Source organism: Microcaecilia unicolor, chromosome 5 (genome assembly GCF_901765095.1).
Source record: "Microcaecilia unicolor chromosome 5, aMicUni1.1, whole genome shotgun sequence".
Lineage (NCBI taxonomy): Eukaryota > Metazoa > Chordata > Amphibia > Gymnophiona > Siphonopidae > Microcaecilia > Microcaecilia unicolor.
Genome location: NC_044035.1, coordinates 251,492,807 through 251,519,704, shown reverse-complemented (window position 1 = coordinate 251,519,704; position 26,898 = coordinate 251,492,807). Strand labels below are relative to the sequence as shown.

The 26,898-nt window shown below is 45.1% G+C and overlaps 1 protein-coding gene across 2 annotated transcripts in view; it reads left to right on the top strand.

The window, feature by feature from the left end:
* Positions 1–26,898, top strand: part of STXBP5L (syntaxin binding protein 5 like) — a 663,841-nt gene that overhangs the window by 366,775 nt on the left and 270,168 nt on the right. For both annotated transcript variants that reach the window (XM_030203985.1, XM_030203984.1), the window contains exon 12: positions 10,109–10,256. In XM_030203985.1, coding sequence (XP_030059845.1) covers positions 10,109–10,256 — 148 coding nt within the window. The remainder of the gene's footprint in view (positions 1–10,108; positions 10,257–26,898) is intronic.

Genomic DNA, 26,898 nt, shown 5'->3' with positions numbered 1-26,898 from the left:
ATCCTGTTTGGCACGTAAAAGAGCAGATTGGAAGGAGGTCAGCATGAACTTAAAGTGTAAGAAATCAGCAAGGGCCCGAGATTTCCGCCAGAGGCGTTCGGCGGAGCGGGTACAGGAACGTAGGTAGCGGATATTAGAAGTCAGCCAAGGTTGGGGTTTTGTACGCCTTACAGGGCGGGTCATCAAAGGTGCAAGAGTGTCTAAGGCAGAGGATAGAGTATTGTTGTAAGAAGAAACAGCCTCGTTGACAGACGTGGATGGTGCCACAGTAGAGAGGAGGTTTGAAACATGGGAGGATAGAGATGAAGGGTCAATATCGTGAAGATTCCTAGATAAATTAGATAGGATAGGACGGGACTGGGAGGGGGGAGATTTAAGTGTGAAAGTTATAAGATGGTGATCAGAGGAGGGATGATCAGAGGCAAGGAAACTAGAAGGTGAACAGTTGGAGGAGAAGATGAGATCAAGACAGTGACCATTTTGATGAGTGGGGGAGGTGGAGCATAGTTGGAGATTAAAGGACCTCTTAAATAGTAACATGCCACCTGATATTCAGCAGGCATTGGGCAGCGCTTTGGCTGTCTGCTGCTGGTGTTCAATCTGGATATTCAGTGCTAGGCTGCTTCCGGCAACCGGCATTGAATATCAAGGTTTTTCAATGCCAGCTAGTGTATGACTGCTTAAGTCGATATTCAGACTTAATTGGCCATGGCTTAGTGGGCAAAAGTAGGCCTGCTTTTTATGCAGACTTATTTGCCTGCTAACCCTGGCCCATTAAGTTTCTAGTATCGGGACTTAACTAGTCAAACCCCTGGAATGCCCCCAACATCCGCACTAACAGGTCATTTTCAGCAGCGATAACTGGTTAAATGCCAAGTCGCGAGTTAACTAGTTGGTGGCCTTTCCAGCCCAGTTAACTCATTATCGGCTGGATAGTAAATGACGGCGGATAAAGACCTACATAGTCCATCCAGTCTGCTCATCAAGATGGCCATATCTGCACCTGCCACTTTGTGTAGGTTACAGTCCTTCATGATTAAACACCGGTGTTACAAACAGGGCAGTTGGTAATTAGCCACCATGCCAACCTGATAGACAGGTATATAAGGATGCAGTTTGAAGAGTGTTTTTATCGTTATGACTCTAGCATAGTCTCATTCGTTATCAACACATGTTTAAACCAGCTATATTTTACTCACTAATTTCAACCTTAAGATGTTTTCCCCTCCCCCAGTGAGATGCACAGGACCTGCACTCATATTTCATATGATACTACTGTGATATACAATATACAGGCTTGATCCTGATCTGTCTTTTACCATTTTTGAGACATGGACCATAGAGGTCTACCCAGCATTGACATTATTTTCCAGCTACTGGAGATCCTGTCAAAGTCCACTCCAGCCCATCATGATCTTCCCTTACTATTTATAGGACACAGACTGTAGAATTCTTTCTGACTTCATCTTACTTCCTAGCTACTGGAGTAGTTGTTGTTGTCTAAATACCACTCCTGCCAATCATAACACACATGACATATTTTGATTCCATTCTCTTTCCATGTAGGGATCCTCTATGTTTGTCTCATGCATTTTTGAATTCCATCACTGTTCTTGACTTCACCACCTCCACCAAGAGGGCATTTCATGCATCCTCACCACCCTCTTCATGAAAACGTATTTCCTGATGTTACTTCTAAGTCTGATCAGTTAGAAAAATGCGAGGTCCAATAAACAGGCAGAACTCAGGATGTGCAAACATAGTCAAATTAATAGCAACAATCATGGAAAGGTATAAGTTGGACTCAAATGGACTCAACACAGCCATGTTTTGGCAGTTGTGCCTGAGTCAAGAGTCAACCAATTTGACCTAACAAAATTTAAGTAAATCCATTCTTGTTATGTATATTCCAGTTAGGAACTTAGGAAAGCTTCTGACTCTGTGATAGACACATTGATAGTGTTTGTATCATCTTCAGCATCGGCAGATGAGACAGGCCTGCATCAGAGATAGCAGAGGATACCAGCCCTTGCTATCCTAGCTTTTCATATTCTTTCTCCTTGGACAGCAAGGGCTTATATTCTGTGCTGCCTCCGATGCTGACCTGTCTTATCTGCTGATGCTGAAAGTGATACCAGGAATGTATTTACTTAAATTTTCTTAGGACAAATTGGTTGACTCCTGACACAGGCACAATTGCCAAAACATAGCCATGTCAAGTCCACTTGAGTCCAACTGTTATACATTTCCTTGATTGCTGCTGACTTTTTTTTTTAACATCCTGGGTTCTCCCATTAATTGGATCTCACTTCTTTGGAGTGGAGGAGTAGCTTAGTGCAGTGGACTTTGATCCTGGGGAACTGAGTTTGATTCCCACTGCATCTCCTTGTGACTCTGGGCAAGTCACTTAACCCTCCATTGCCCCTGGTACAAAATAAGTACCTGAATATATGTAAACCGCTTTGAATGTAGTTGCAAAAACCTCAGAAAGGCGGTATTCAAGGCCCATTTCCCTTTTCTGACTGTTCTTCATCTGTGAGGTTCACCATTCCTTTTTTTTGCTTGCTGATTCTCCGAAGTCTACCATTTTGCATTCTCAGTTCATGTCCTCCTGATTCTATCACTTCCCCATCTCTGGGAAAAAAATTTTGCATAATAATGCAGATCCTTAAATACCTGAAAGGTATCATATTTCACGTATCCCTCTTTTCCCTTAAGTATACAGTTGAGTCTTTTCTCATACATTTTTTGGTTCAAACACCATATCATTTTTGTTACCTTACTCTGAATCATTTCAAGTCTTTTTATGTCTTTAGTGAGATACAGCCTGCAAAACTGAACATGATACTTCAAATTGGACCTCACAAATAATTTGTACAGGTGCATTAAAACCATTTTCCTTATTGTCCCACCAAATCAGTCCAGATGCATGGGTTTGTGCTATCCTGCCAGCAGGTGGAGCGGAGAACTACTGAACTGTGCAACCCCCTGGCCAGTCAGTATTTCTCAGTCTCCAAGAGGTGGTAGGCTTCTGGCAATCTCTGGTGGTCTAGTGGGGCTTTACTTCCATTTCCTTGGTCGGTTATATTTACAATTTTTTAAAAAGATTTTAATGTTGTACATCTGGGGGTCTCAGGTTCCCCCCCAACCCTTTTCATAAGGGGTTATATTTTTCTTTCATCTCAGACTTTTCCCTTGATGGGGGGGGGGGGGGGGGGGGGGAACCTTGAGCATCAGAACTTAATTGCTGCTCAACAGACAGTTTGACTATTGGTTGCCTGTATCAATGTTTAGGTTTATCTGGAAAAAAAAAAGACTGCTCTGGAAAGGCTTTTGTTTTTGACTCCTTTGTTTTTGTCAGACTAGTCTTTGTGCAGGATCATTGGCATGTTTTCACTGACAGTGCTGCAGGATAAAAATGAGCACTGTTCTGATTTGGACATGAAGATCAGCTACCATGGCAGGGGCAAAATTCTGGCAGTGTGAGGAGAAAGCTGTGGTTTCCTTCTCTTTCATTGCGAAAGGCTGTCAGATGAGCTGCACTCTGGGTCCTCTGTCTGAGCACAACCGGCAGTTAATGTGGTTGAAGTTACTGCAGACCCAATTATGGTGGGAAGTGCTGCAATGTTTGCAGCACCCATGGCAATTGCTGCCCGAGAAGAGCCTCTTCCGTTGTCTCCCTCCCCTCTGGCAGCAGTGGATCCTTCTGCTGTGGATAGATCACTGGACATAGGTTTGCTCGAGAACATAAGAATTGAAGAGCATAAGCATTGCCATATTGGGACAGATCGAAGGGCTATCATGCCCAGTATCCTCTTTCTAACAGTGGCCAATCCAGGTCACAAGTACCTGGCAAGATCCCAGAACAGTAAAACAGATTTTATGCTGCTTTTCCCATGAATGGGGTGTGACCATATCGGGCTATAATTTTTTCTCCGAGGACAAGCAGGCTGCTTGTTCTCATATGTGGGTCAACGTCCGCATTGGCCCAGGAAGCGGCAAATTTTTGCAAGCAAAAAAGTAAAGTTTTGCCAGAGTCTTCTGGTGCGAGAACACCGCGCATGCGCGGACAACTTCCCGCCCATCGCGTGAGCGTGCCCCTTTAGTTTTTTCTTGTCTGTGGGCGAGGTGACAGGGTTTTTTTTCTGTGCTCCTCATAAAGCTCAGGAAAAGAGTCTTGACGACTTTAATTCTATTTTTCTTTTTTCTCTCATTTTTTCCTTAAAAAAACAACCTCCCGTAGCTAACTTTTAGTTTAGCTCCCTTTTTAAGATTACTTTCTTTTTTGATGCGGCAGGCTTTAGGCCATGCGGTCAGTTCTCCCTTTCTTTTGTGCCCCTTTTTCTTTTAATAGGTACAATCGCATCTTTTGATTTCGCCGCGGCCGTTTTTCCTTCCATGTCATTGAAGACAACCAGCGGCTTCAAACGTTGTACTCGGTGCAACCAGACCATCTCAGGTATCGATACCCACGCCTGGTGTATCCAGTGCTTTGGGCCCGACCATAGCCCAGCCGCTTGTAGTCTGTATCTTCGTATGAAGAAACGGACCCAAGTGTCTCGAGAAGCCCAACTAGAAAAGCTTTTTGGGGCTCAGTCTGGTCCATTGACGTCGACATCGGTGTCAAGATTGAGAGGAGCATCAACGTTGGGAGCTAAGGTAATGGCTGCTGAGAGAACATCTATCGCTGGGAGCAGTGAGGCTTCGAGTGGGTCTCCACCTGCCTCGATGCCTTCTGTTATGCAGGCTCCCTGGGACCAAACTTCGTTGGACCTGGCCCCGAGGAGATGTGAGGATTCCACATCCTCGGTGTCGAGGCAGGCTCAGTCTCGGAGTACCTTAAGAGAGAGGTCTTATCTGATACTGAACAGGAGCACTTGTGGGAGTCAGGAAGATCCCAGGTACTTTTCTTCTGATGAATCCTATGAGATTCCCTCTGAACCTTACCCTCTACCAGAAAGGAGACTTTCTCCACCGGAGAGTCTATAATTTTCCTCTTTTGTCCAGGAAATGGCTACAGCTATTCTCTTCCCTGTGGAGGTTGAGGATGAGCCCAGGGCTGAGATGCTCGAAGTCCTGGACTATTTTTCTCCACCTAAAGAGGCTGTAACAGTTCCTCTGCAGAAGGTACTGAAGAAAGTCCTTATGCGGAACTGGTCGGTGTCTGGCCCCCGTGATCCCGAAGAAAGCTGAATCCCAATATCGGATCCACGGTGAACCTGGATTGATGAGGTCTCAGTTACCCCACAATTCTATGATGGTGGACTCCGCCCTCAAGAGAACCAGGAGTACTAGAGACTATGCTTGGGCGCCCCCAGGTAGAGAAGCTAGGATTCTTGATTCTTTTGGGAGGAAGACATATCAGGCCGCTATTCTCACCGCCAGAATTCAATCATGCCAGCTCTTCACGAGCGTACACTTACGGAACTCGGTGAGGCAATTGTCTAGCTTGGTTAATGCACTCCCTCCGGAGCAAGCCAAGCTTTTTCGCCAGGTGGTCAGGCAGCAGAAGGCGTGTCAAAAATTCCTGGCCAGGGCCACATTCAACACTTTTGATGTAGCATCCAGGATTGCTGCTCAAGGTATAGTGATGCGCAGGCTCTCATGGCTGGGCATCTCTGACCTGGATAATTTGGTCTAGCAGCGAATGGCGGATGTTCCTTGCCGGGGGGGACAACCTTTTTGGGGAGAAAGTAGAGGATCTTGTTGATCAAATCAAGAAGCATAATGATGCTATGGATTCTCTCTCCCGCTGGGCATCTTCTGCTACTACCTCCTCATCTAGAAGGTTTTTTGGGGGGGAAGAAGAGTGCTCCCTATTCCTATGCTGGGCGTAGGTACACTCCTGCTTCTTGGCAGCCTGCTCGAGCTCAGCCCCAGCGTGCTTGTTCTCGTTAACAGCGTGCATCTAAGGACCCTGCTGCTCCCCAGCAAAAGCAGGGGACGGGCTTTTTACTGGTTCCAGTTAAGCATAGCCTCAGTAAAAGTGTCTGTATCTGACGACTTGCCGGTTGGGGTAAGGTTGATATTTTTTCAGCAAAGGTGGCCTCTCATAACCTCCGACCGGTGGGTTCTTCAAATAGTCCAGTTAGGATACACCCTCAATCTGGAATCCAAACCTCCAAGTTGCCCACCGGGAGCTCATTCTTACAGCTCCAAGCACAAACAGGTACTTGCAGAGGAGCTCTCCGCCCTTCTAAAGGCCCAAGCGGTCAAACCCGTTCCACCAGGGGAAGAAGGGCTGGGATTCTATTCCAGGTACTTCCTTGTGCAGAAAAAGAGAGGGGGGGATGCACAAATTGTCTGAGAAAAGTTCAGGATGGTTTCCCTGGGCACCCTTCTTCCCATGATTCAGGAAAGCGATTGGCTATGCTCTCTGGACTTAAAGGACACACTTTTCGATACTTCCAGCTCACAGGAGGTAACTTCGATTTCGGCTGGGAACACAGCACTTCCAGTACCGTGTACTGCCCTTTGATCTGGCATCTGCTCCCAGAGTGTTTACAAAGTGCCTAGCGGTAGTCACAGCGTCGCTATGCAGACTGGGAGTGCATGTGTTCCGTTATCTCGACGATTAGCTGGTGAAGAGCACATCGGAGACAGGCGCTCTTCAGTCCATGCGAATGATTATTCAGGTGCTAGAGCCACTGGGGTTCGTGATCAATTACTCCAAGTCCCATCTCACCCTAGTTCAAAAATTGCAGTTCATTGGAGCACTGCTGGACACGAAGACAGCTCGGGCGTATCTTCCCGAGACAAGGGCAGACAACTTCCTGTCCCTGGTGTCCACAGTTTGAGCGTCTCAGCAGATCACAGCTTGGCAGATGTTGAGACACCTGGGGCACATGGCCTCCACAGTTCATGTAACACCCATGGCACGTCTACATATGAGATCATCTCAATGGACCCTAGCTTCCCAGTGGTATCAAGCTGCAGGGGATCTAGAGGATGTGATCCAGCTGTCCACCGACTTCCGCAATTCCCTTCACTGGTGGACAATTCGATCCAGTTTGACCTTGGGACGTCCATTCCAAATGCCTCAGCCACAAAAAGTGCTGACGATGGATGCATCCCTCCTGGGGTGGGGAGCTCATGTTGATGGGTTTCACACTCAAGGAGCCTGGTCCTTTCAGGAAAAAGGTCTTCAGATCAACCTCCTGGAGTTAAGAGCGATCTGGAACGCTCTAAAGGCTTTCAGAGATTGGCTGTCCAATCAAATCATCTTGATTCAAACAGACAATCAGGTTGCCATGTATTACACCAGCAAACAAGGGGACACCGGATCTCGCCCTCTGTGTCAGGAAGCCGTCCAGATGTGGCTTTGGGCTCGTTGTCACGGCATGTTTCTTCAAACCACTTATTTAGCAGGCGTAAACAACAGTTTGGCCGACAGACTGAGCAGGATAATTTAACCTCACGAGTGGTCACTGAACATGGGCATTGCCCGCAAGATCTTCCAAAAGTGGGGCACCCCCTCGGTGGATCATTTTGCCACTCAAATCATTCACAAGGTCCCTCAGTTCTGTTCCAGGCTTCAGGCCCACGATAAACTAGCGTCAGATGCCTTTCTCCTACATTGGGGAATAGACCTTCTGTATGCATATCCTCCCATACCTCTAATAGGGAAGACTTTGCTGAAACTCAAGCAAGACTGCGGAACCATGATTCTGATAGCTCCCTTCTGGCTGCGTCAGATTTGGTTCTCTCTTCTTCTGGAGTTGTCCTCCGAGGAACTGTGGAGATTGGAATGTTTTCCAACCCTCATCACCCAGAACAAGGGGTCGCTTCTACATCCCAACCTCCAGTCTCTGACTCTCACGGCCTGGATGTTGAGAGCTTAGAATTCACCTACTTGGGTCTTTCAGAGGGTGTCTTCCAAGTCTTGCTTGCTTCCAGAAAAGATTCCACCAAGAGGTGTTACTCTTTCAAATGGAGGAGGTTTACTGTCTGGTGTGACAACAAGGCCCTAGATCCTTTTTCTTGTCCTACACAGACCCTGCTTGAATGTCTTCTACACTTGTCAGAGTCTGGTCTGAAGACCAACTCTGTAAGAGTTCACCTTAGTGTGATTAGTGCTTATCATCGCCATGTAGAAGGTAAGCCTATCTCTGGACAGCCTTTAGTTCACTTCATGAGAGGTTTGCTTTTGTCAAAGCCCCCAGTTAAACCTCCACCAGTGTCATGGGATCTCAACGTCATACTTACCCAGCTGATGAAAGCTCCTTTTGAGCCACTGAATTCCTGTCATCTGAAGTACTTGACCTGGAAGGTCATTTTCTTGGTGGCTGTTACTTCAGCTCGTAGGGTTAGTGAACTTCAGGCCTTGGTGATGCATGCACCTTATATCAAGTTCCATCATAATAGAGTAGTCCTCCGCACGCACCCTAAGTTCCTGCCGAAGGTGGTGTCTGAGTTCCATCTGAACCAGTCAATTGTCTTGCCAACATTTTTTCTCCGTCCTCATATCTGCCCTGGCGAAAGCAGTTTGCATACCTAGGACTGCAAGATAGCATTGGCTTTTTACGTGGAGCGGACACAGCCCTTCAGACAGTCCGCCCAAATGTTTGTTTCTTTTGATCCCAACAGGAGGGGAGTCGCCATCGGAAAATGCATAATCTCCAGTTGGCTAGCAGATTGCATTTCCTTCACTTATGCCCAAGCTGGGCTGACTCTACAGGGTCATGTCATGGCTCATAATGTTAGAGCCATGGCTGTGTCAGTGGCCCACTTAAAGTCAGCCTCCATTGAAGAGATTTGCAAAGCTGCAACATGGTCATTAGTCCACACATTCACATCTCACTACTGCCTTCAGCAGGATACCCGACGCGACAGTCGGTTTGGGCAGTCGGTGCTGCAGAATCTGTTCGGGGTTTAGAATCTAACTCCACCCCCCTAGGCCCATTTTGATTCTGTTCCAGGCTGCACTCTCAGTTAGTTGGTATTGGTTTCAGGTCAATCTATGTTATGTCCTCGCTGTTGCGAGGCCCAGTTGACCAATTTTCATTGTTTTGAGTGAGCATGTTTGCTAGTGATACCCCCGACATGTGACAACAAGCAGCTTGCTTGTCCTCGGAGAAAGCGAAGATACTTACCTGTAGCAGATATTCTCTGAGGACAGCAGGCTGATTGTTCTCACAAACCTGCTCTCCTCCCCTTTTGGAGTTGTTGTTTGTTTTTATGCTTTTTGATTAAACTAAAGAGGCAGGCTCGCACGGCTGGCGGGAAGCCGTTTGTGCATGCGTAGTTTGCGCTGCCCGCTCGACGGAACTCTGTGGAAAGACTTTGTTTTTATTTTGCTTGCAAAATTTTTTGCCAATTCCTGGGCCGCCGCGGACGTCGACCCATATGTGAGAACAGTCAGCCTGCTGTCCTCGGAGAATACCTGCTACAAGTAAGTATCTTCGCTTTTTCTTGAGGGACTTTTTTTTTTAATGTAAAAAAGATTGTTTACTTCTGAAAAAAAAATTGTTGCCTCCTCTGACCTAACCCTGCCCCAAGCCCATGTCCTTCTTTTCCCCTTGTGTAAAATTGCATGCATTGTTGATCTTCTACTTGCACTTTTACTGAGAGATAGGGTGGGAAATTTTTGGACTCATTCTGTCTGCTCAGATTACTAGGTAAATGACTGTGAAAAAGCTTCCCATTCAAGAGGATATTTTCAAAAACATTTCTGTGGGTAAAGCAGTGCTTTACCATAAATACATTTTTATGCCACTATGAATCCAGGATGCACGTGGAAACACTTGAATACAGCCTGTACACTAGCATCTGCCTGGACTGAGTGGTGGGGTGGGAGAGGGGAGATTTGTATTTATACCTCTACTTCTTTACAGTTCAGCCACATGAACATAGATTAACTCATAAATTGTGTGTAGCAAGAGCATGTATAATATAAACATTTGTAATCCTCAGGTTAATTTTTAAATGAAAATATATGCATAGTTTCACTTCGAAAATTTCCCAAAGCCCACTTGGGGGAAAGTATATGCATACTTTTTTATGCATTCATACAGCTAAATTTTTTTGATAATGGTCAGAATGGTTTATTTGAACTGATTTTCTGCAATCCATGCAACAATTGTACTAACAAACTGTTTTCATCAATTAGTTTTCCGATCTTTGAAAATCCTTATCCCATGGACATTCATGAATCTCCAGTAACTTGCACAGAGTATTTTGCTGACTGCCCTCCAGATTTGATTCCAGTGCTTTATTTTGTTGGAGTCAAGCATAAAAAACAAGGCTTAAGTAATAAGGTATGGTTTTAATTTATTTTAGAAAACTAAATCCGTATATAAAATGGTAAAGGTTTTGTGTGAGTGAGTAGGGTCTCTTTCTGTTCCTCTCTGGTGGGTTTATGATGTCTTGAAGTCTTATTAACCAGTCAGCATAAATACTCATGCTAATTGGTTGGCAAGACACTGAGAGGGTTCCTGTTTTTAAATATTGGCCAGGGGCAGCGCACATATTCTGCAGAATCCTTCTCTCTGCCTCCTGGCTTCTGCAGACACATACACACATATAACAATCCACCAAATCCATGTACAAAATACTTTGAAACACATGCATCTGTGTGAAGAACAGATAATTCTGCTAGAGGAACCATAAAAATTTTTAAAAGACCTCTCAATTTTCTTTAAAATGATGAACAAATACAGAAATGTGTTCCAAACATCTGGTTTTAGTAGAAAGAAATACATAACTTAAAACATAAAACATGATGGCAGATAAAGGACCTGTGCAGAATCACTCTCCCAGGAAGAAAAGCTAGTCAACAGCTATTCCATTACTCCATTGAGGAGTTTGATACAACCTCTAGGACCACAGCTGTGTGAAGATTGGCCTAGCTGTGAGCAAGTAGCTGGGGAGAAGAAATATACACTACTCAGGGGACAATGTATGTCCTACCTGTTAAGCATCACGAATTCCTCTTTCTAGTAATTATTACATTGTGTAGGGACAGGAAATATGTTATATATCAATGCTCTGCTGTCAAATTTGTTTAAGTATCTTGTATGAGTTTAATAGTAGTGTTTGACTTTTAAAGTAGTCTGCTACTTTCCTTATGAAAATGTTGCAACAGAAATAACAATTTATTAAATGTAGAAAGACAGAACTTTAAAAACAATGTTCACTGGTAGGTAATACAAAGAAATTTATGAAGGCATAATCTCTTTAGCATACATATGTTAGTCTGCTGTCTGCATACAATAGTGATATTTATCTCAAGGAAGTATTTCAGTTCCACCTACATAGGAGAGTTAGGAATTTTCTGTAAAAGGTTTTATTTTAGCTGAAATTCACCAGGAAAATTGACTATAAAATGTGTCTATTCCCTTTTTATGAAAAACTATTCATACACAGTATTCTAGAGTTAAAATTATATTCTTTGCCATGTATAAAAGGGAGACCCTTCAGATCTTACATATAGGGAGCCCACCTAGAAATAAATAATCAAAGAAACTGAAATCAGAGAGAGTACTAGCAAAACAGCATGTCACCAATGTAATATTTGCTTTAATAAATTAGATTCATACACTAAACAAAATGCACCGTGTTTTGATAAATGACAGAAGTACAAATAGTAAATGGTGTTGTATGAATGTTGGGGTACTTTTCACTTTCCTACACTTTACTGAAATTTGTTAGATATTTCAGTGTTGGTATTCCCCCCCCCCCCCCCCCCCCCCCCCCATTATTCTTTACTCCAGATAATACATTTAAGGCCCTTTTTACTAAGATGCGCTAGTGGTTTTAGCACACGCTAAAAATTAGTACGTGCTAATGATAGAGACACCCATATATTCCTATGGGTGTCTCTACCATTAGCGGGCACTAAAAATGTTAGTGCACCTGTAACACAGCTTAGTAAACAGGGCCCTCAGAGTATCAGTTCTCCATTAACAAGTAGTGGTCTGTCATCATTTGACAGGGCTGACCAAGATCCCCCCCCTCTCTGAGAGCCCAGAAAAATTAAAAAGGTCTTTCCGAGCAAGTTTAGACACAGCAATTATTTCCTGTTCCTCTGTTTATTTTCGTCTGCATTAGAATGCAAATACATGGATACAAATCTCTTGTCTCCCTTCAGTGCAGTCTGGGTCAGGCTGTTTGGATGATCTTTGTCCCATTTTTCTTTTTGCTCTCTCTTTTTTTTTTTTTTTAAGAAAATCTTTTCCCCATCTTCCACACAGCAAACCAGACACCAGGATTCAAGAAATGCCTGTAGAAGGTAAAACATTTCTATTATGGACACCAAACGATTTGTACAGGTGCCTTGGGCCTAACAGTAATTATTCCCAACTATGGTAGATGACTCCCAAGATCAAGAAGTTCATGGTCTTCATGATGGAGACCCTGAGATCACTACCATCAGTGGCACTTCTCTAAAAATGCCTTAAGGGGTCTTCTCCAGAAAGATGAGTGCAACACTGATATGGGGAGTTGGGTGAAGATGGGAGCAGAGCATGCTTTATGGTGTGCCTGGGGGAAAGAGGCCTGTGGGTGTCTGGGGGTGTGCCTTGGGGTAAAGAGAAAAGATAAAAGGTGAGGTGGGATATGTGCCTGGGAAGGAAGATGAATATCTATTGCATTTATCTGCTCTACCATTTTTGTTACTGTATTAATAAGCCTTTCTGGTAGGGTATTCTGTTTGTGAAACCGTGTTTGATATCCTGTAACCTAATTATTTCAAGGTGAAAAACTTTTTGTTTATTTTTTTTTTTTACCAAGCTACTGAAGGTAGAATAATAGGTCTCTAGATGTCTGCCTTCATGTCTTCACTTTTGTATACTAGGATTAAATCCACTCTCCTCTAAGACCTCAGAATCTCCTTTTCTTAAGGAGAAGTTAAACCAGGTTATGAGGAAATATGGTTGGTACGTTCTCGAACTCTCAGTATTCTGGGGTATATACTATTGGATCCCATGTAATTACTTAGAGTACTTCCTTCTTTGTAATTGGGTTTACTGGCATTTTATATGTATCTGTCCTGTTCCCTACTATGTTTGTCAGCTTCTTCAATAAATACTGAAGAGATGAATTGATTTAAGATTCTGTCTTTTGCTGGTCCTCTTCTTTTCAAACCCCACTTTCTTCCTTATCTTTACTCTCTCCTTTAATTTTGTTACCTCTCGTTTGTTCAAAGAATATTTTTTTCTCTTCCTTTTTATTGATTGGGCAGGGGTTTTTTTTCCCTCATTTGGACCTATACTTGCCTCCCTCCCTACTACTTCCTTTGATTTTCGTAATTCTGCCTGTCTTCATTTGTCTATGGTTCTTTTTGTATATTTTGAATGCTGATCTTTTAGATACTACCTACCATTTCTGTTTTATCATTAGAAAAATATATTAGTGTCCCTCCCTTTTCTCTTGTTGATCTGCCTTATATGGAAATTTCTTATCTTATTAGTGCTTTTTATTGATAACCAAACTTCTTTCCTGCCTCCATCCCTTAAATTCCCCAAAAGGCTGCTTCAACATTTTGAAGTCAGCCTTACTGAATTCCAGATTAGAGAGTTGCACGGGGACAGAAATGTGACCCGTCCCCGCCGGAATCAAACCCGTCCCCACTCATCCCCGCCAGAATCTAACCCATCCCCGTGAGTAATCTCCCCCGTCCCCACCCGTCCCCAAGAGTGATCTCCTCCATCCCCGCCCGTCCCCATAAAACAGCCAGTTCTCACCATGAGAGAAATAACCTGCCTATACATATAAAAAATAAAAGTAGTTAGCTGAGCTCACCTCTGTGCAGTTCTCTTCTGTGGATGACTCAGTCACTCACTCAGTCACTAGTAGTACTCACTGCCCCTTCTATTCTGGTCTGGCTCTGGTCACAGTACCACAGCTGCTGAACTTCTGCTGCCTTCCAGTTCTCTCTCCTTCAGTGCCAGTTGCTCCATCCTGCTCCCTCCCTCTCTCCTCTGTGACACAGCTGATCTGCTCCTGCTACCTCTGAGAGAAGTCCTTCTCCTCCTTCAGTGCTCCTGGTGCTGCTGCTTGCTGCTGTCCTCCTCTCTCTCCTCCTACAGCACTAATGACGAGAGTCTGATTCTAAGCATGGTCAGAGTCTGCCTTTATTCACTGGTAGCGGACCTGGCTGGAGCCTGCTGTTCTCAGCAGTATGACATCATTAACGAAGTCCAACTGGCTGGCAAAAAAGATGAGAAATTTCATTCTCCTGCTCTGACTCTGAGTGGTGTCTCAATGGAGGAGAGCTTTGTGTCTCCGCCCACTAAAAGAAGAAGGGACGAGAGGTCACGTGGTGCCATGGAGGAGTGAAGTCGCTGAAAATCGGAGCTCCCACATTTTCTCCCCAAAATCTTGCTATAATCAGCCTTACCAGAGGATTTTATACCAGAAGAGAGAGGGGGAGTAATCGATAAGCACGCAGAGTAAATTATATTTACAGAGAGTGTTGCGATGGCCACGAAATCACAAAAGAAGGAAAAAGAGAAGATCAAGGTACCCGAATCTAAGATGGCGGAGACATCGGGGCTACCGACCAGCACAGGGTGTTCAGCATGGACGGCTGAAATAACGGCGGAAGTCACGGCGGCGGTGGAAGCCGCTTTAGATAAAAAACTACAGGCTCTGTATGATAGAGCTGAAGCTGCCCACGAACGACTCGATGGGTTCCATTTAGATCTTGATCAGATGCAACAGCGGATTAGCGATCTTGAAGACCGCAAGACGGAGGCCGTGGAACCAGCGGAAGCCATGCGTTCTAAAGTGAGTGATCTGGAGCAAAAACTTGACGACCTAGAAAACAGGTCGAGACGTAACAATCTTAGACTTATTGGCCTCCCAGAACACCTTAAGGACTCGGAGCTTGTGGATTACTTGGAGCGTTGGCTGCCTAAAGAGCTACAGCTCATCAACTTGCAAGAACCGCTGAGGATTGAAAGAGCCCATCGGGTCGGGCCGAGGAGAGCTGCGGGGGACAGGCCGCGAGCTGTGATTTTGCGAGTCCTACACTATGGCCATAAGCAGGCAATTGTGAAGGCGCTTAGATCTGGACTGCAGCTGCAACATGATGGAAAGCGAATTTTATGCTTTCAAGATTATTCTTCGAAAGTGGCAGCGGCAAGACGAGCTTTTGCACCCGTGTGCACAGAACTCCATACCCGAAAGATAAAGTTTGCTTTACTTTATCCAGCCACGCTGAAAGTTTTTCGGAATGGCACAGAAAAAACTTTGGAGACGGTGGAAGCGGCTAAAGAGTTGCTTAAAACCATAGCAACTGCCACAACGGAGTGACGAACTGTTTGCAGAGAGTAAAGGCGGGAAACGACAGGTTTGATATCGGGCAGGCATGGGGAATATAAAACTTCTCCAGTACTTGTTACTGCATAATATGATATGCTGCTGAATAGTTAATAGAAGAGTTTAATATGGCAGCAATCCTGTTAGTTTAATGAGCATCTGAGAGACACGGATAATTCCACAGCTGTGGGCTTTGAGGGGTAATGCTTTATAACTACGACCAGGAGTGTCTGCACCCGCAATGATAAAGCACACTGTTGTAAGGGGAGTCTTGATACTCCGTTTCACAGTGGTCAGCATAAGAGTGAGACTTAATAAGCAAGATTTCTGACTACAGTTGGGGTACTGTTAGGATGTTAATATTATAATGTTAATGTTGTGTTCCAATAACACCCACAGTAAAGTGGCCTGCGCTACTCAAGTAGCCTGAGTATTATGGTCAAGGATTGATCTTCTGACTGACTGTTTCACAATCAATTAATCAGATGTTTATGTTAGCCAAGGAGAGTAAATGTTTCCTATATGTTATATGTTCATAAAGAACCTGGAGCACATAATAAGCATTTTTTTTTTTTTTGTTTATCACACAAAAACCACCCTCTCATACCTTAATAGTTCTCTGCAGTAGGCAGAAATGAGATGTTATTGTGTTCTAATGGGTTAACTGTATTGTTAATTCACTGGTACAACCAGTGCTTGCACTTTTTGTAGAGAACCCCGTGACTAGCAAGAGTACCACTGGTACGAGTAGCGAGTTTGAATTTGGGTCATAAGGTCACGGGAGATTCAAGTTAGAATATATTATTTGGCTGAACTGAGTTTATGGATTTCTGAAGGGAGAGAATGTGGTGCCAATGCGTGACGAGCTTGATTAGGAGCTCAAATGGGAAGATGGGAGAGGGGAAGGGGGGGATTGATAGGGGAGAGCAAAGGGGATGGGGAAGGGGGGGGGGAATTCTTCCAGGCAGCGGGCTATTTGGACAAATGGAAACTGGAGAATCCATAGGGATAACTAGGCAGGATAAGGAGGAGGGGGAGGTGAGCTGGGACACTTCCCCCAAAAGTCCAACATATCAGAACTATAGCGAAACCATTAGTGGTTTCATGCAATGGTTAAAATAATATCGTGGAATGTTGGTGGCATATCGTCGCCAATTAAACGAGCTAAGCTGCTACAGGCATTAAATAGGCAAAAAGCTAATATTGTTATGTTACAAGAAACCCACTTATCTGCAACTGAACATCAGAAATTACGTAAGTGGTGGGTACAGGAACTGGTGGACAGTCCTGCACACAATAAGAAGGCAGGAGTAGCTATACTGTTCAGGAAAGGGTTGCAATATGTTTTACATGATAGAATTGTGGATAATAAGGGCAGGTACATAATTCAGCACATTACTTTAAATAACAAACCGCTATTGCTGGTCAACCTGTACGCGCCTAACCAATATGATAAACAATTCTTCCAGAGACTTCTTAAGCATATACACGTCTTTGATCAGACCCCAATTATAGTAGGAGGGGACTTTAATCTGGTAGCGGATCCTTTGATGGACAGTACTGGATCCATAAGGGCCTCTCCGGTGAACCTTACTAGAGGAGTTCCTTGGGTTTGTTCTGAACTGGAGTTGGTGGATTCATGGCGCTTGCTACACCCTAGTACGCGGGACTTTACGCATTTATCTAGAGCACACGGCACACAGTCCCGCATAGATTATCTACTAATATCAGAGAAGATTTCATCAAAATTGCAACAGGCAGAGATTGGTGCTACCGAAGTGTCTGATCACGCGATGATTTGGGTGGTATTGGATTGGAGTAGAGAGGAAAAGACAGGATTCCAATGGAAATTTCCCAGAGCATTATACCACGATCCTAAATTCTTTCTGTTTATGAAGGAAAAATGGGGAGAATATGTAGATTGTAATCAAGAAAGTTACATTAGGGATCCGATCCTATTTTGGGAGGCAGCAAAGGCGGTCTTGCGGGGACATATTATCTCATACTCGGTGTATCAAAAGAGAGCAAAAGATGCAGAATTGGCGCGGCTGGAGCTCCAAGTGAGACGGGATAGACAGCATTATGGGCGTGTACCGACAGTAGGGAATAGGACCAAGCTTTTGGCCTCGCAAGTGGAATTAAACCAAATGATCCAGGCAAAAACACAAAAATCACTGACTTATTTTCGCTTTCAGCTGTATAAACACGCTAATAAGCAGGGTCGAATGCTGGCACGACTAGTTAATCAGGTGGGAGGGCGCAGATGTGTAGTCAGAATAGTGACTGAGCAGGGCGCTTATTCCCATACTAACGCAGATATTAACACAGTGTTCAAAAACTTTTATGCCCAGCTATATGCAGCACCGGCTGACACCGGGCTTGAGGCGGCTTCTTACCTGGCGGGTCAGGAGCTACCTCAACTACAAGAAACGCAAAGAGAAATGCTGAATGCTGAGATTAATGAGGAGGAAGTGAGATGGTGTATTAGAAATAGCCCTTTATGCAAGTCACCGGGGGCAGATGGATATACGTCCGAATTCTACAAACTGATGATAAATGACGTAGTCCCCTGCCTAACTGTGGTGTTTAACACCATAATACAGAGAGGAACATTGCCGGACACTTTGAGGAAAGCGCAGATAATAGTGCTGCTTAAGCCAGGTCGAGATCCAGATAGAGCGGGTTCCTATCGACCTATTTCCTTATTGCCGTTCGAAACAAAGCTGATTGCTAAGATCATGGCGAATCGGCTGGCTAGAGTTTTGCCATTCCTGATAGCGGAGCCGCAGGTTGGGTTTGTTCGCGAGAGGTCAGTAGCATGTAATATGAGGAAGATTCTATTAGCTCTAGAGGCCATACATAGGGACCCCAGGCCAGCACTGTTGGTGAGTTTCGATGCTGAAAAAGCATTTGATCAGGTTAATTGGTCCTTTATGTATGCGACATTGGAGGCCTATGGGATAAGAGGTTATTTAGTGGAAGCCATTAAGGCTTTATATCAGGCGCCTGTGGCAGAAGTAGTGGTTAACGGTACAGTTTCAGACTTGTTTCCAATAGAGAGAGGTACACGACAGGGCTGCCCCCTTTCGCCCCTTCTATTTGCTTTGGTAATGGATCCCCTGGTTAGAGATATTGTGACTATGGCGGAGGTGAGGGGGGTAGAGGTGGGTCAGGAACAATTTAAACTGGCAGCCTTTGCAGATGATTTATTGGTGGTATTGCAGGAGCCTCGGGCATCCTTGGCAGCGCTTTTGGAGATATTTGTAGAGTTTGGGGAATACTCAGGCTTTCGTCTTAACCTGGATAAATCCGAGGCTCAGACCTTATATATGTCTGATGCAGAGTGGTCGCAGCTTAACTGTCCATTGAAAAGAACAGAAGAAGTATTTAAATATCTAGGTATACAACTGCCCGGTGATCCGAGGAGACTGTATCAATTGAACATTAGCAAGTTGTTTTCAGCTACCAAGTTACTTCTGGATCGATGGGGAGGGCTACCGGTGTCGCTTTTGGGTAGAATTTCATTGTTCAATATGATCATTTTTCCCAAGTGGCTTTACTATTTTCAGACTTTACCACTAAGCCTCACAAAAGGTGATTGGAAAAAATTGCTTGGCCTGTTATCAAAATTTTTTTGGAATAAGAAAAGACCGCAGATTAGTATGAGCAGTATGATGGATGGATGGAATACAGGAGGTTTGGGAATTTTGAACTTATGGTGGTATAATAGAGCCTGTATGTTAAGACACCTGGGAGACTGGTTGAAGGGAGAGTCGCGTCACACACCACTGCAGATGGAGGCAGATTGGATGCGTCCTTTGCATTTTAATTATGTCTTACAGGCTGAAGCTTCAGATTTGCCTACTTATATACGTAGAAGTATCTTGATAAAACCGATGCGGCTGATATGGGGAGAGATAGCGAGGCTCTGGTCCTTTGATGCACATGTTAGTAGACTTTTGCCTATAAGAGGTAACGGAGCCTTTAAACCAGGGCTAGAGAATAAGCGTTTCAGGGGTTGGGGGGATAAAGGGCTTCATATGGTAGATGATTTTGTAGACAGGGAGGGGCGCCTTAAGTCCATGGACTCCTTGAACCTAGACTCTAATACATGGGCAGAGATATATGCCTTTAAACAGGTTTCCCACTACATTCATACGTTGCCTACACACCTTTTGGAAGTTGATGTGGCCTCCAAATTCAATGAACTATACGAGATGCCAACAACAGATCCAATTTCTATTTCAATGTTATACAAAAGGCTGCTAGTAAGTCGACCCAAAAAGAACCTTGAAAAGTTGGCCGGAAAGTGGACAGCAGACATACAGAAACAAATTAGTGTCAGCTTATTGCTGAGTAGTATGAGGCAAATAAAAGGGAAAATTAGTAGTGCGGAACTGAGGGAGTGTCAGGGACGTAGTATATACAGGGCGTACACCTCACTGTCGAGATTATACCACATGGGCAGGGCGGATTCGCCTACTTGTTGCAGGTGTGGGGCGCCCTTTTATACTTATTATCATGCAATGTGGGCTTGCCCAGAGATATCCAAATACTGGGAGCAAATAGCGAAGTTCTTAGGGGACGTCCTGGGGCGGAGGGTGACATTAACACCGGAGATGGCCCTTCTGGGGGTCGACCTACTGAAGGGAAACAGTACTGTCTACTATAATCTGCTAATTTATAAAGCGTGTGTAGTGGGGAAGAAATGCATTTTAGTTAACTGGACACAGTTAGAAGCGCCATCGTTTTGGCAATGGCGCAATAGGTGGCATCCGCTGTTACTATTGGAGTTGAGAGATTCCTACTACAAACCTAAAACACAACGTAAATTCTACCTGACATGGGAACCGTATATTAATATTCTGGCCCCTAGGGCCCGAAGTTCCATTTTAAACCGACTAAGCCTGGACCCAGCAAAGATAGCTAGTAGACTTAGTTAATACAATATCAATTTCTATGGGTTAATGGAGACATGATGCTGCCTGGAATGGGGTAGAGAAAGGAGGGGAGGTATGGGGGGAGGGGAGAGAACTTTAGAGGGGTAAGGTGGGGTTGGGAGGGAGGCAGGGGGCAAGGGGGGAGGTAGGGTGGGAGTTATTGTGGGGAAAAAAGTGACGATCAATGTTTGTCATGGTGGTCGGTCATTTATCCGTTCATGTTGTGTTCTGTATATGTCGTCGTCGATGATACGCTGAAACCTTCTGCTCAGTGTGCTGCTGCGGCTAGGAAAGCGAATAGAATGTTGGGTGTTATTAAGAAGGGTATGGAGTCCAGGTGTGCGGATGTTATAATGCCGTTGTATCGCTCCATGGTGCGACCGCACCTGGAGTATTGTGTTCAGTACTGGTCTCCGTATCTCAAAAAAGATATAGTAGAATTGGAAAAGGTACAGCGAAGGGCGACGAAAATGATAGTGGGGATGGGACGACTTTCCTATGAAGAGAGGCTGAGAAGGCTAGGGCTTTTCAGCTTGGAGAAGAGACGGCTGAGGGGAGATATGATAGAAGTGTATAAAATAATGAGTGGAATGGATCGGGTGGATGTGAAGCGACTGTTCACGCTATCCAAAAATACTAGGACTAGAGGGCATGAGTTGAAGCTACAGTGTGGTAAATTTAAAACGAATCGGAGAAAATTTTTCTTCACCCAACGTGTAATTAGACTCTGGAATTCATTGCCGGAGAACGTGGTACGGGCGGTTAGCTTGACGGAGTTTAAAAAGGGGTTAGATAGATTCCTAAAGGACAAGTCCATAGACCGCTATTAAATGGACTGGAAAAATTCCTCATTTTTAGGTACAACTTGTCTGGAATGTTTTTACGTTTGGGGAGCGTGCCAGGTGCCCTTGACCTGGATTGGCCACTGTCGGTGACAGGATGCTGGGCTAGATGGACCTTTGGTCTTTCCCAGTATGGCACTACTTATGTACTTATGTACTTACAATGAGTCATTAATAAAATTGTTAAAAAGTAAAGAAGAAGGGACGAACCAGCAGCAGACATTCTTTTTGAATCTTCATGTAACCCATGCTTTGTTTGAAATTTGAATCTTCTGCTGCCCCTTTCCGGGACCCGCTGCGGCTTTTTCATGCCATGTGCGGGTTGCCGGATTTTGGGCTTTTTTTTTTTTTTTGCCGGCCGCGATTTTTTTGGCCGCGGCCTCGATCCTCGTGGCACTCCCACTGACCAGGGCTCCGTTCCCACGGCACTCCCGCTGACCGGGGGGGGGGGGGGAGGGAAACCTGCGGGATCCCCGCAAACCCCGTTCCCCTGCAGACCTCTAGTCCAGAGCCCTAGTCTTTTTTTTTTTTTTCTCCCAAATATTTTATTAATTTCCAAGAATACAAATAACAGGAAAACAATGATGGAAAAACATAGGAAGCAAGTAACTTCTAATCCTACCCTCCTTAATAACCTATGTCACCTAAAATTTGAGATGAACAAGCTGTTAAGCTTTAAAGCCGACCAGCAGATTTTTGACTTTGTCTAAACATTATGCTGAAAAGGATAAATCCAGTAGATTATTAGCTAATTATCTAAAAAGAAAAAGATCCAAGGTGCAGATCTCTGCCTTTAAAATATCTGAGCATAGCATTGTCACCTCTCAAACCGATATTTCCAGGGCTTTTCATCATTTTTATTCAGAACTATACCAGTCAGAAGTCCCTCAATCACTTCACTTAACGGAAAACTTTTTAACCCCCCTACAATGTCCTAAATGGACAGAGCAGGAAGTCATCCCCCTTCTGGAGCCCATCACTGAAAAAGAAATTAGAGTGGCCATCCAAGACTCTCCTCTAGGGAAGTCCCCAGGCCCAAACGGTATGTCACAGTTTAGTGATCACTGGACCTTCATTTTACGTTACCATGAAGTTAGTGACATACTTTTGGGAATTTCTTTGAGTTTCAAAATGTGGTTTCTTGTGTGTATGTGTGTGGTTTTTTTTTTTGGGGGGGGGGGGGGGGGTGGTTGGGCTTACTTTTTGAGAGAGATCACTTTTAGATACAGAATTACTGTGTTAGGTGAAACTTTTGAAGCTTTTTCCGTTTAATATTAAAACAATATTTTATCTGTTAATAAAGTAAAAAATACAGAATTATGCCTGATACCAAGAAAGATGTTTACATGGATGAAGAGTTATATCTGAATAAGAGTATCCTTTTTTAACTAATGTATACTACTACTACTATAAATCACTTATATAGTGCTACCAGTCGTATGCAGCGCTTTACAATTGAACATGAAGAAAGACAGTCCCTGCTCAAAAGAGCTTACAATCTAAATCAGGACAAACAGACAGGACCAATAAGGATAAGGGAAGGACATGATGAATTAGTTAATAATTATGGTCAATGTGTAGAATAATCAATGACGGCAAATTAACGAAAAACAATACAGCCAAGGGTTGTAACCTCTTGTGTAACAATTGCTGAATTTAGATTGCAGCTTTTTAAATGATCCTCGCCCACTTTTTTAACAATATATATTCTTCATACTATCCTATATAATAATTTGCACCTCCAACATTCCACGTCTGGATGCCTGTGTTCTTAACACAATTCCCATTAATCCATCCTCACGTCGGAACATGATGACGTCAGAGGGCGGATCAATGAGAGGAAAGCGAAACCAGCACCAGCCAGCAAAAGAATGTTGGAGGTGAGGATTAAATCGATGGAGAATCACCCCCTCCCTCCCCCCATCCCCCAGATTTCAAGTCCCCCCTCTCCTCCGAGTTCCAGGGCCGCCGCCTCTCTCCTCTGAGTTCCAGGGCCGCCCGCCTCCCTTCCTCTCTCAGTGGCAGCCTGACCTGCGTTGGCAGCTCCCTCCCTCCCCTGTGAGTTCCATGCCTCGTCTTCAGAGTTCCACACCCCCGAGCCTCCCTCTCTCTCTCTCTCAGTGGCAGCCCGACCTGCGTTGGCCGCCCTGTTCTCACAGTCCTGCGCCTGCTCCTTGCCTTTCTGCGTGCTGGCTGTAATTTAAAAGTTCTTACCTCAGTGTACGCCGGCAGCAGTGAAAGTAGAGCATGCACGGCGCTTCAGCGTGCCTTCCCTTCTGTCTCAGCTCTGCCCCTGGTCCCACTCTTCCGCAAACAGGAAATGAGGGCGGGACCAGAGGCAGAGCTCAGACAGAAGGGAAGGCAGGCTGAAGCGCCGTGTGTCCTCTACTTTCACTGCTGCCGGCGTACACCAAGGTAAGAACTTTTAAATTACAGCTGGCACGCAGGAAGACGAGGGGCAGGCGCAGGACTGTGAAAACAGGGCGGCCAACACAGGTCGGGCTGCCACTGAGAGAGAGGGAGGGAGGCTCGGGGGTGTGGAACTCCGAAGACAGGGGAGCATGGAAGTCGGAGGGGAGAGGGTGGGGAGGGAGCAGCCAATGCAGGTCGGGCTGCCACTTAGAGAGAGAAAGGGAGGGAGGCGCAGGGGTGTGGAACTCCGGACAGGGGGGCATGGAAGTCGCAGAGGAGGGAGGGAGTGGCCAGCGCAGGTCGGACTGCCACTGAGAGAGAAAGGGAGGGAGGCACGGGGGTATGGAACTTTGAAGACAGGGGGGGCATGGAAGTCACAGGGGAGGGAGGCAGCGGCCAATGCAGGTCGGGCTGCCACTGAGAGAAAGGGAGGGAGGCGCGGGGGTATGGAACTCCGAAGACAGGGGGGTATGGAAGTCGCGGGGGAGGGGCCAACACAGCTTGGGTTGCCACAGAGAGAGAGGAGGGAGGGAGCGGCCAGCGCAGGTTGGACTGCCACTGAGAGAGAAAGGGAGGGAGGCACGGGGGTATGGAACTCCGAAGACAGGGGGGGCATGGAAGTCACAGGGGAGGGAGGCAGCGGCCAATGCAGGTCGGGCTGCCACTGAGAGAAAGGGAGGGAGGCGCGGGGGTATGGAACTCCGAAGACAGGGGGGGTATGGAAGTTGCGGGGGAGGGGCCAACACAGCTTGGGTTGCCACAGAGAGAGAAAGGGAGGGAGGCGCGGGGGTGTGGAACTCCGAAGACAGGGGGGCATGGAACTGGCAGGGGGGGGGGAGGGAGGGGGCGGGCGGGCCTGGAACTCGGAGGGAAGCAGGGGGGCCAAGAACTCGGAGGAGAGAGGGAGGGAGGGGGGCATGGACCCCAGACAGAAGGGGGGCCTGGAACTTGGAGGGGAGGAGAGGGAGGGAGGGAGGGAAGGAGGGGGTCATGGAACTCAGAGCCCCACACACACTCACTCTCTGTCTCTCACATACACTCTCTCTGTCTCTCACATACACTCTCTCTCTCTCTCACACACACACACACACACTCTCTGTCTCTCACATACACTCTCTCTCTCTCTCTCACACGCACACACACACAGTCTCTCTATCTCTCTCTTTCTGTCTATCACATTCACTCTCACACAATCACACACACTCTCTCTCTCTTATTCTCTGTCACACACACACACACACACTCTCTCACACACACTTTCTCTCTCTCTCACACACACACACACACACACACACACACACACTCTCTCTCTCACACACACACACTCTCTCTCTCTCACACACACACACACATACACACACACATACACACTCCGAGGAAAACCTTGTTAGCGCCCGTTTCATTTGTGTCAGAAACGGGCCTTTTTTACTAGTGATATATAATTTTTTTCTGACAAACAGGTACTAAATCCACACAAAGATCACATCTACATCACCTAATGGATCTGAGAACTCTTCTACATCATTTTAACTTTTGAGCATTCCCAGGGATTCCTTAAATGATTCTGTTCAGTTTTGTTTTCATTCCTCCTTAAGGTGGTGATGTATTTTCTCTTATATATCTATTTGTTGCCCTTTCAGTATTCTGCCTATGCTCACATGGCTGTAAGGATGATGTACTTTACAAAGTAGATCGGAAGGACACAGGTGACATCTGTGTGGGACACTGCAGATCATAGTCTTTCCAACATTTGTTTCTTTTAATCTTCACAGGCCACTTGCCTTAGTGGCAAACGATTTAATTTCTAAATGGATAGCAGATTGTTTTTACGTTGAACTTTTGCAGGCATGTCAAGTCGTGGTGGTAGAGTTATGGTTGCCCATTTACCCCCAGATTCTGTATAGTGTGCCTAGAGATTTGCACCGAAATCCAGGCGTATTCTATAACAATGCGTGTAACGTAATTGGCTTAACAAGCTAATTAGCATTGATAGCACTTAACAAGCAATATTGAGCATTAATTGGCAATAATTAGAATTTAAGCGCACAACTTACTAAGCATATTCTGTAACACGTTGTGCCTAATTTCTAACATGTGCAAGCAAAAAGGGGCATGGTTATGGGCAGGAAAATGGGCATTTCATGGGCATTCCGAAATTTATATGCATTGTTATAGAATATGGCCCTCTGTGACTAAATGTACGCACCAGAATTTATGCCACATTTTCATTGGTGTAACTGGATGTGCGTAGTTTTAGGTGCTAGAATATCAACTAAGCATATTCTGTATTCCATGCCTAAATCTAGGTGCTGTTTATAGAATATGTTTAGGCGGAAATTCTTTCTGCGCAGATTTTTCAGTTGCCATATATAGAATCTAGCCCTTAATATCTATATCGTTAGAAGCAGTGTTCCGTGAAAACTGGGAAGAGTCTCATGCCTCTGTTCTAACTACATAGTGTTCCACAGTTGTCTTCATAGTCTGAATTGCATAGCATGAAAAGTATCTGTCTTCTCTCCTGTGAATAAAGGGCCCTTTTACCGCAGCTGGTAAAAGGGAAGTCTCGCTTTCCGACAGGAAATGGCCGGGTGGCAAGTAAATCACTTGCCACATGGCGATTTCAGGAGGGAGCTCTCACCACTATCCATTGAGGTGGTAGTAAGGGCTTCCGCGTTAACCTTGCGGTAACGGGCAACGCACAGCACTGCCCAATTACCACCGGGTACACTCCGGCACTACAAAAAAAAATAATTTTTTGTAGCAACGGAAATGACGGCACGCTAGGGATGGGAAGTACCGCTGGGCTGCTGTGGTTGCCTGATGGTACTTCCTGTATAGCAAGCATTAAGCCCACGTTGGACTTTACCACTGCTTAGTAAAAGGAGCCCAAAAACTGCAAAATACCTGCAGTGTGCTCCCAGTAGTAATAATTTTGGCAGAATGTTGCTTAGAGATTTACAGGACTGCATCCTATAATTATATCCACAGATTTGGCAAATACTATAGCATGTTACAACTTCCAGCTGGGATTTTATGTTTGAGCTGTCCGTCCTGCAATGTCTGTTTACAGAGTAGATAGAGTAAGCAGATCAGAGGGAAAAAACACAAATTAATCATGAAGCGGTGCCAGTGTAGAGGGCCTCAGATGAAACATCCAGGCAGAAATAAGATGTTGACAAAGCAATTTTATTGAAGGACTCGACTCGACCAGTATTTCGGCATCAGGGGTCAGAGCGAAGCTAATTCATGTTGTATCCTTCTGTGGGGGTCTACAATCACAATGGCAGGATAACAACATATAAAGTCACACTTCCCGTTGCATAAACAGAGGTGTTCCTACATGCTCTGTTTATGCCATGGGAAGCACAACTTTATATGTTATCCTGTCTTTGCGATTGGAGATCCCCATAGGAGGATACAACATGTCTTAACTTCACTCTTAC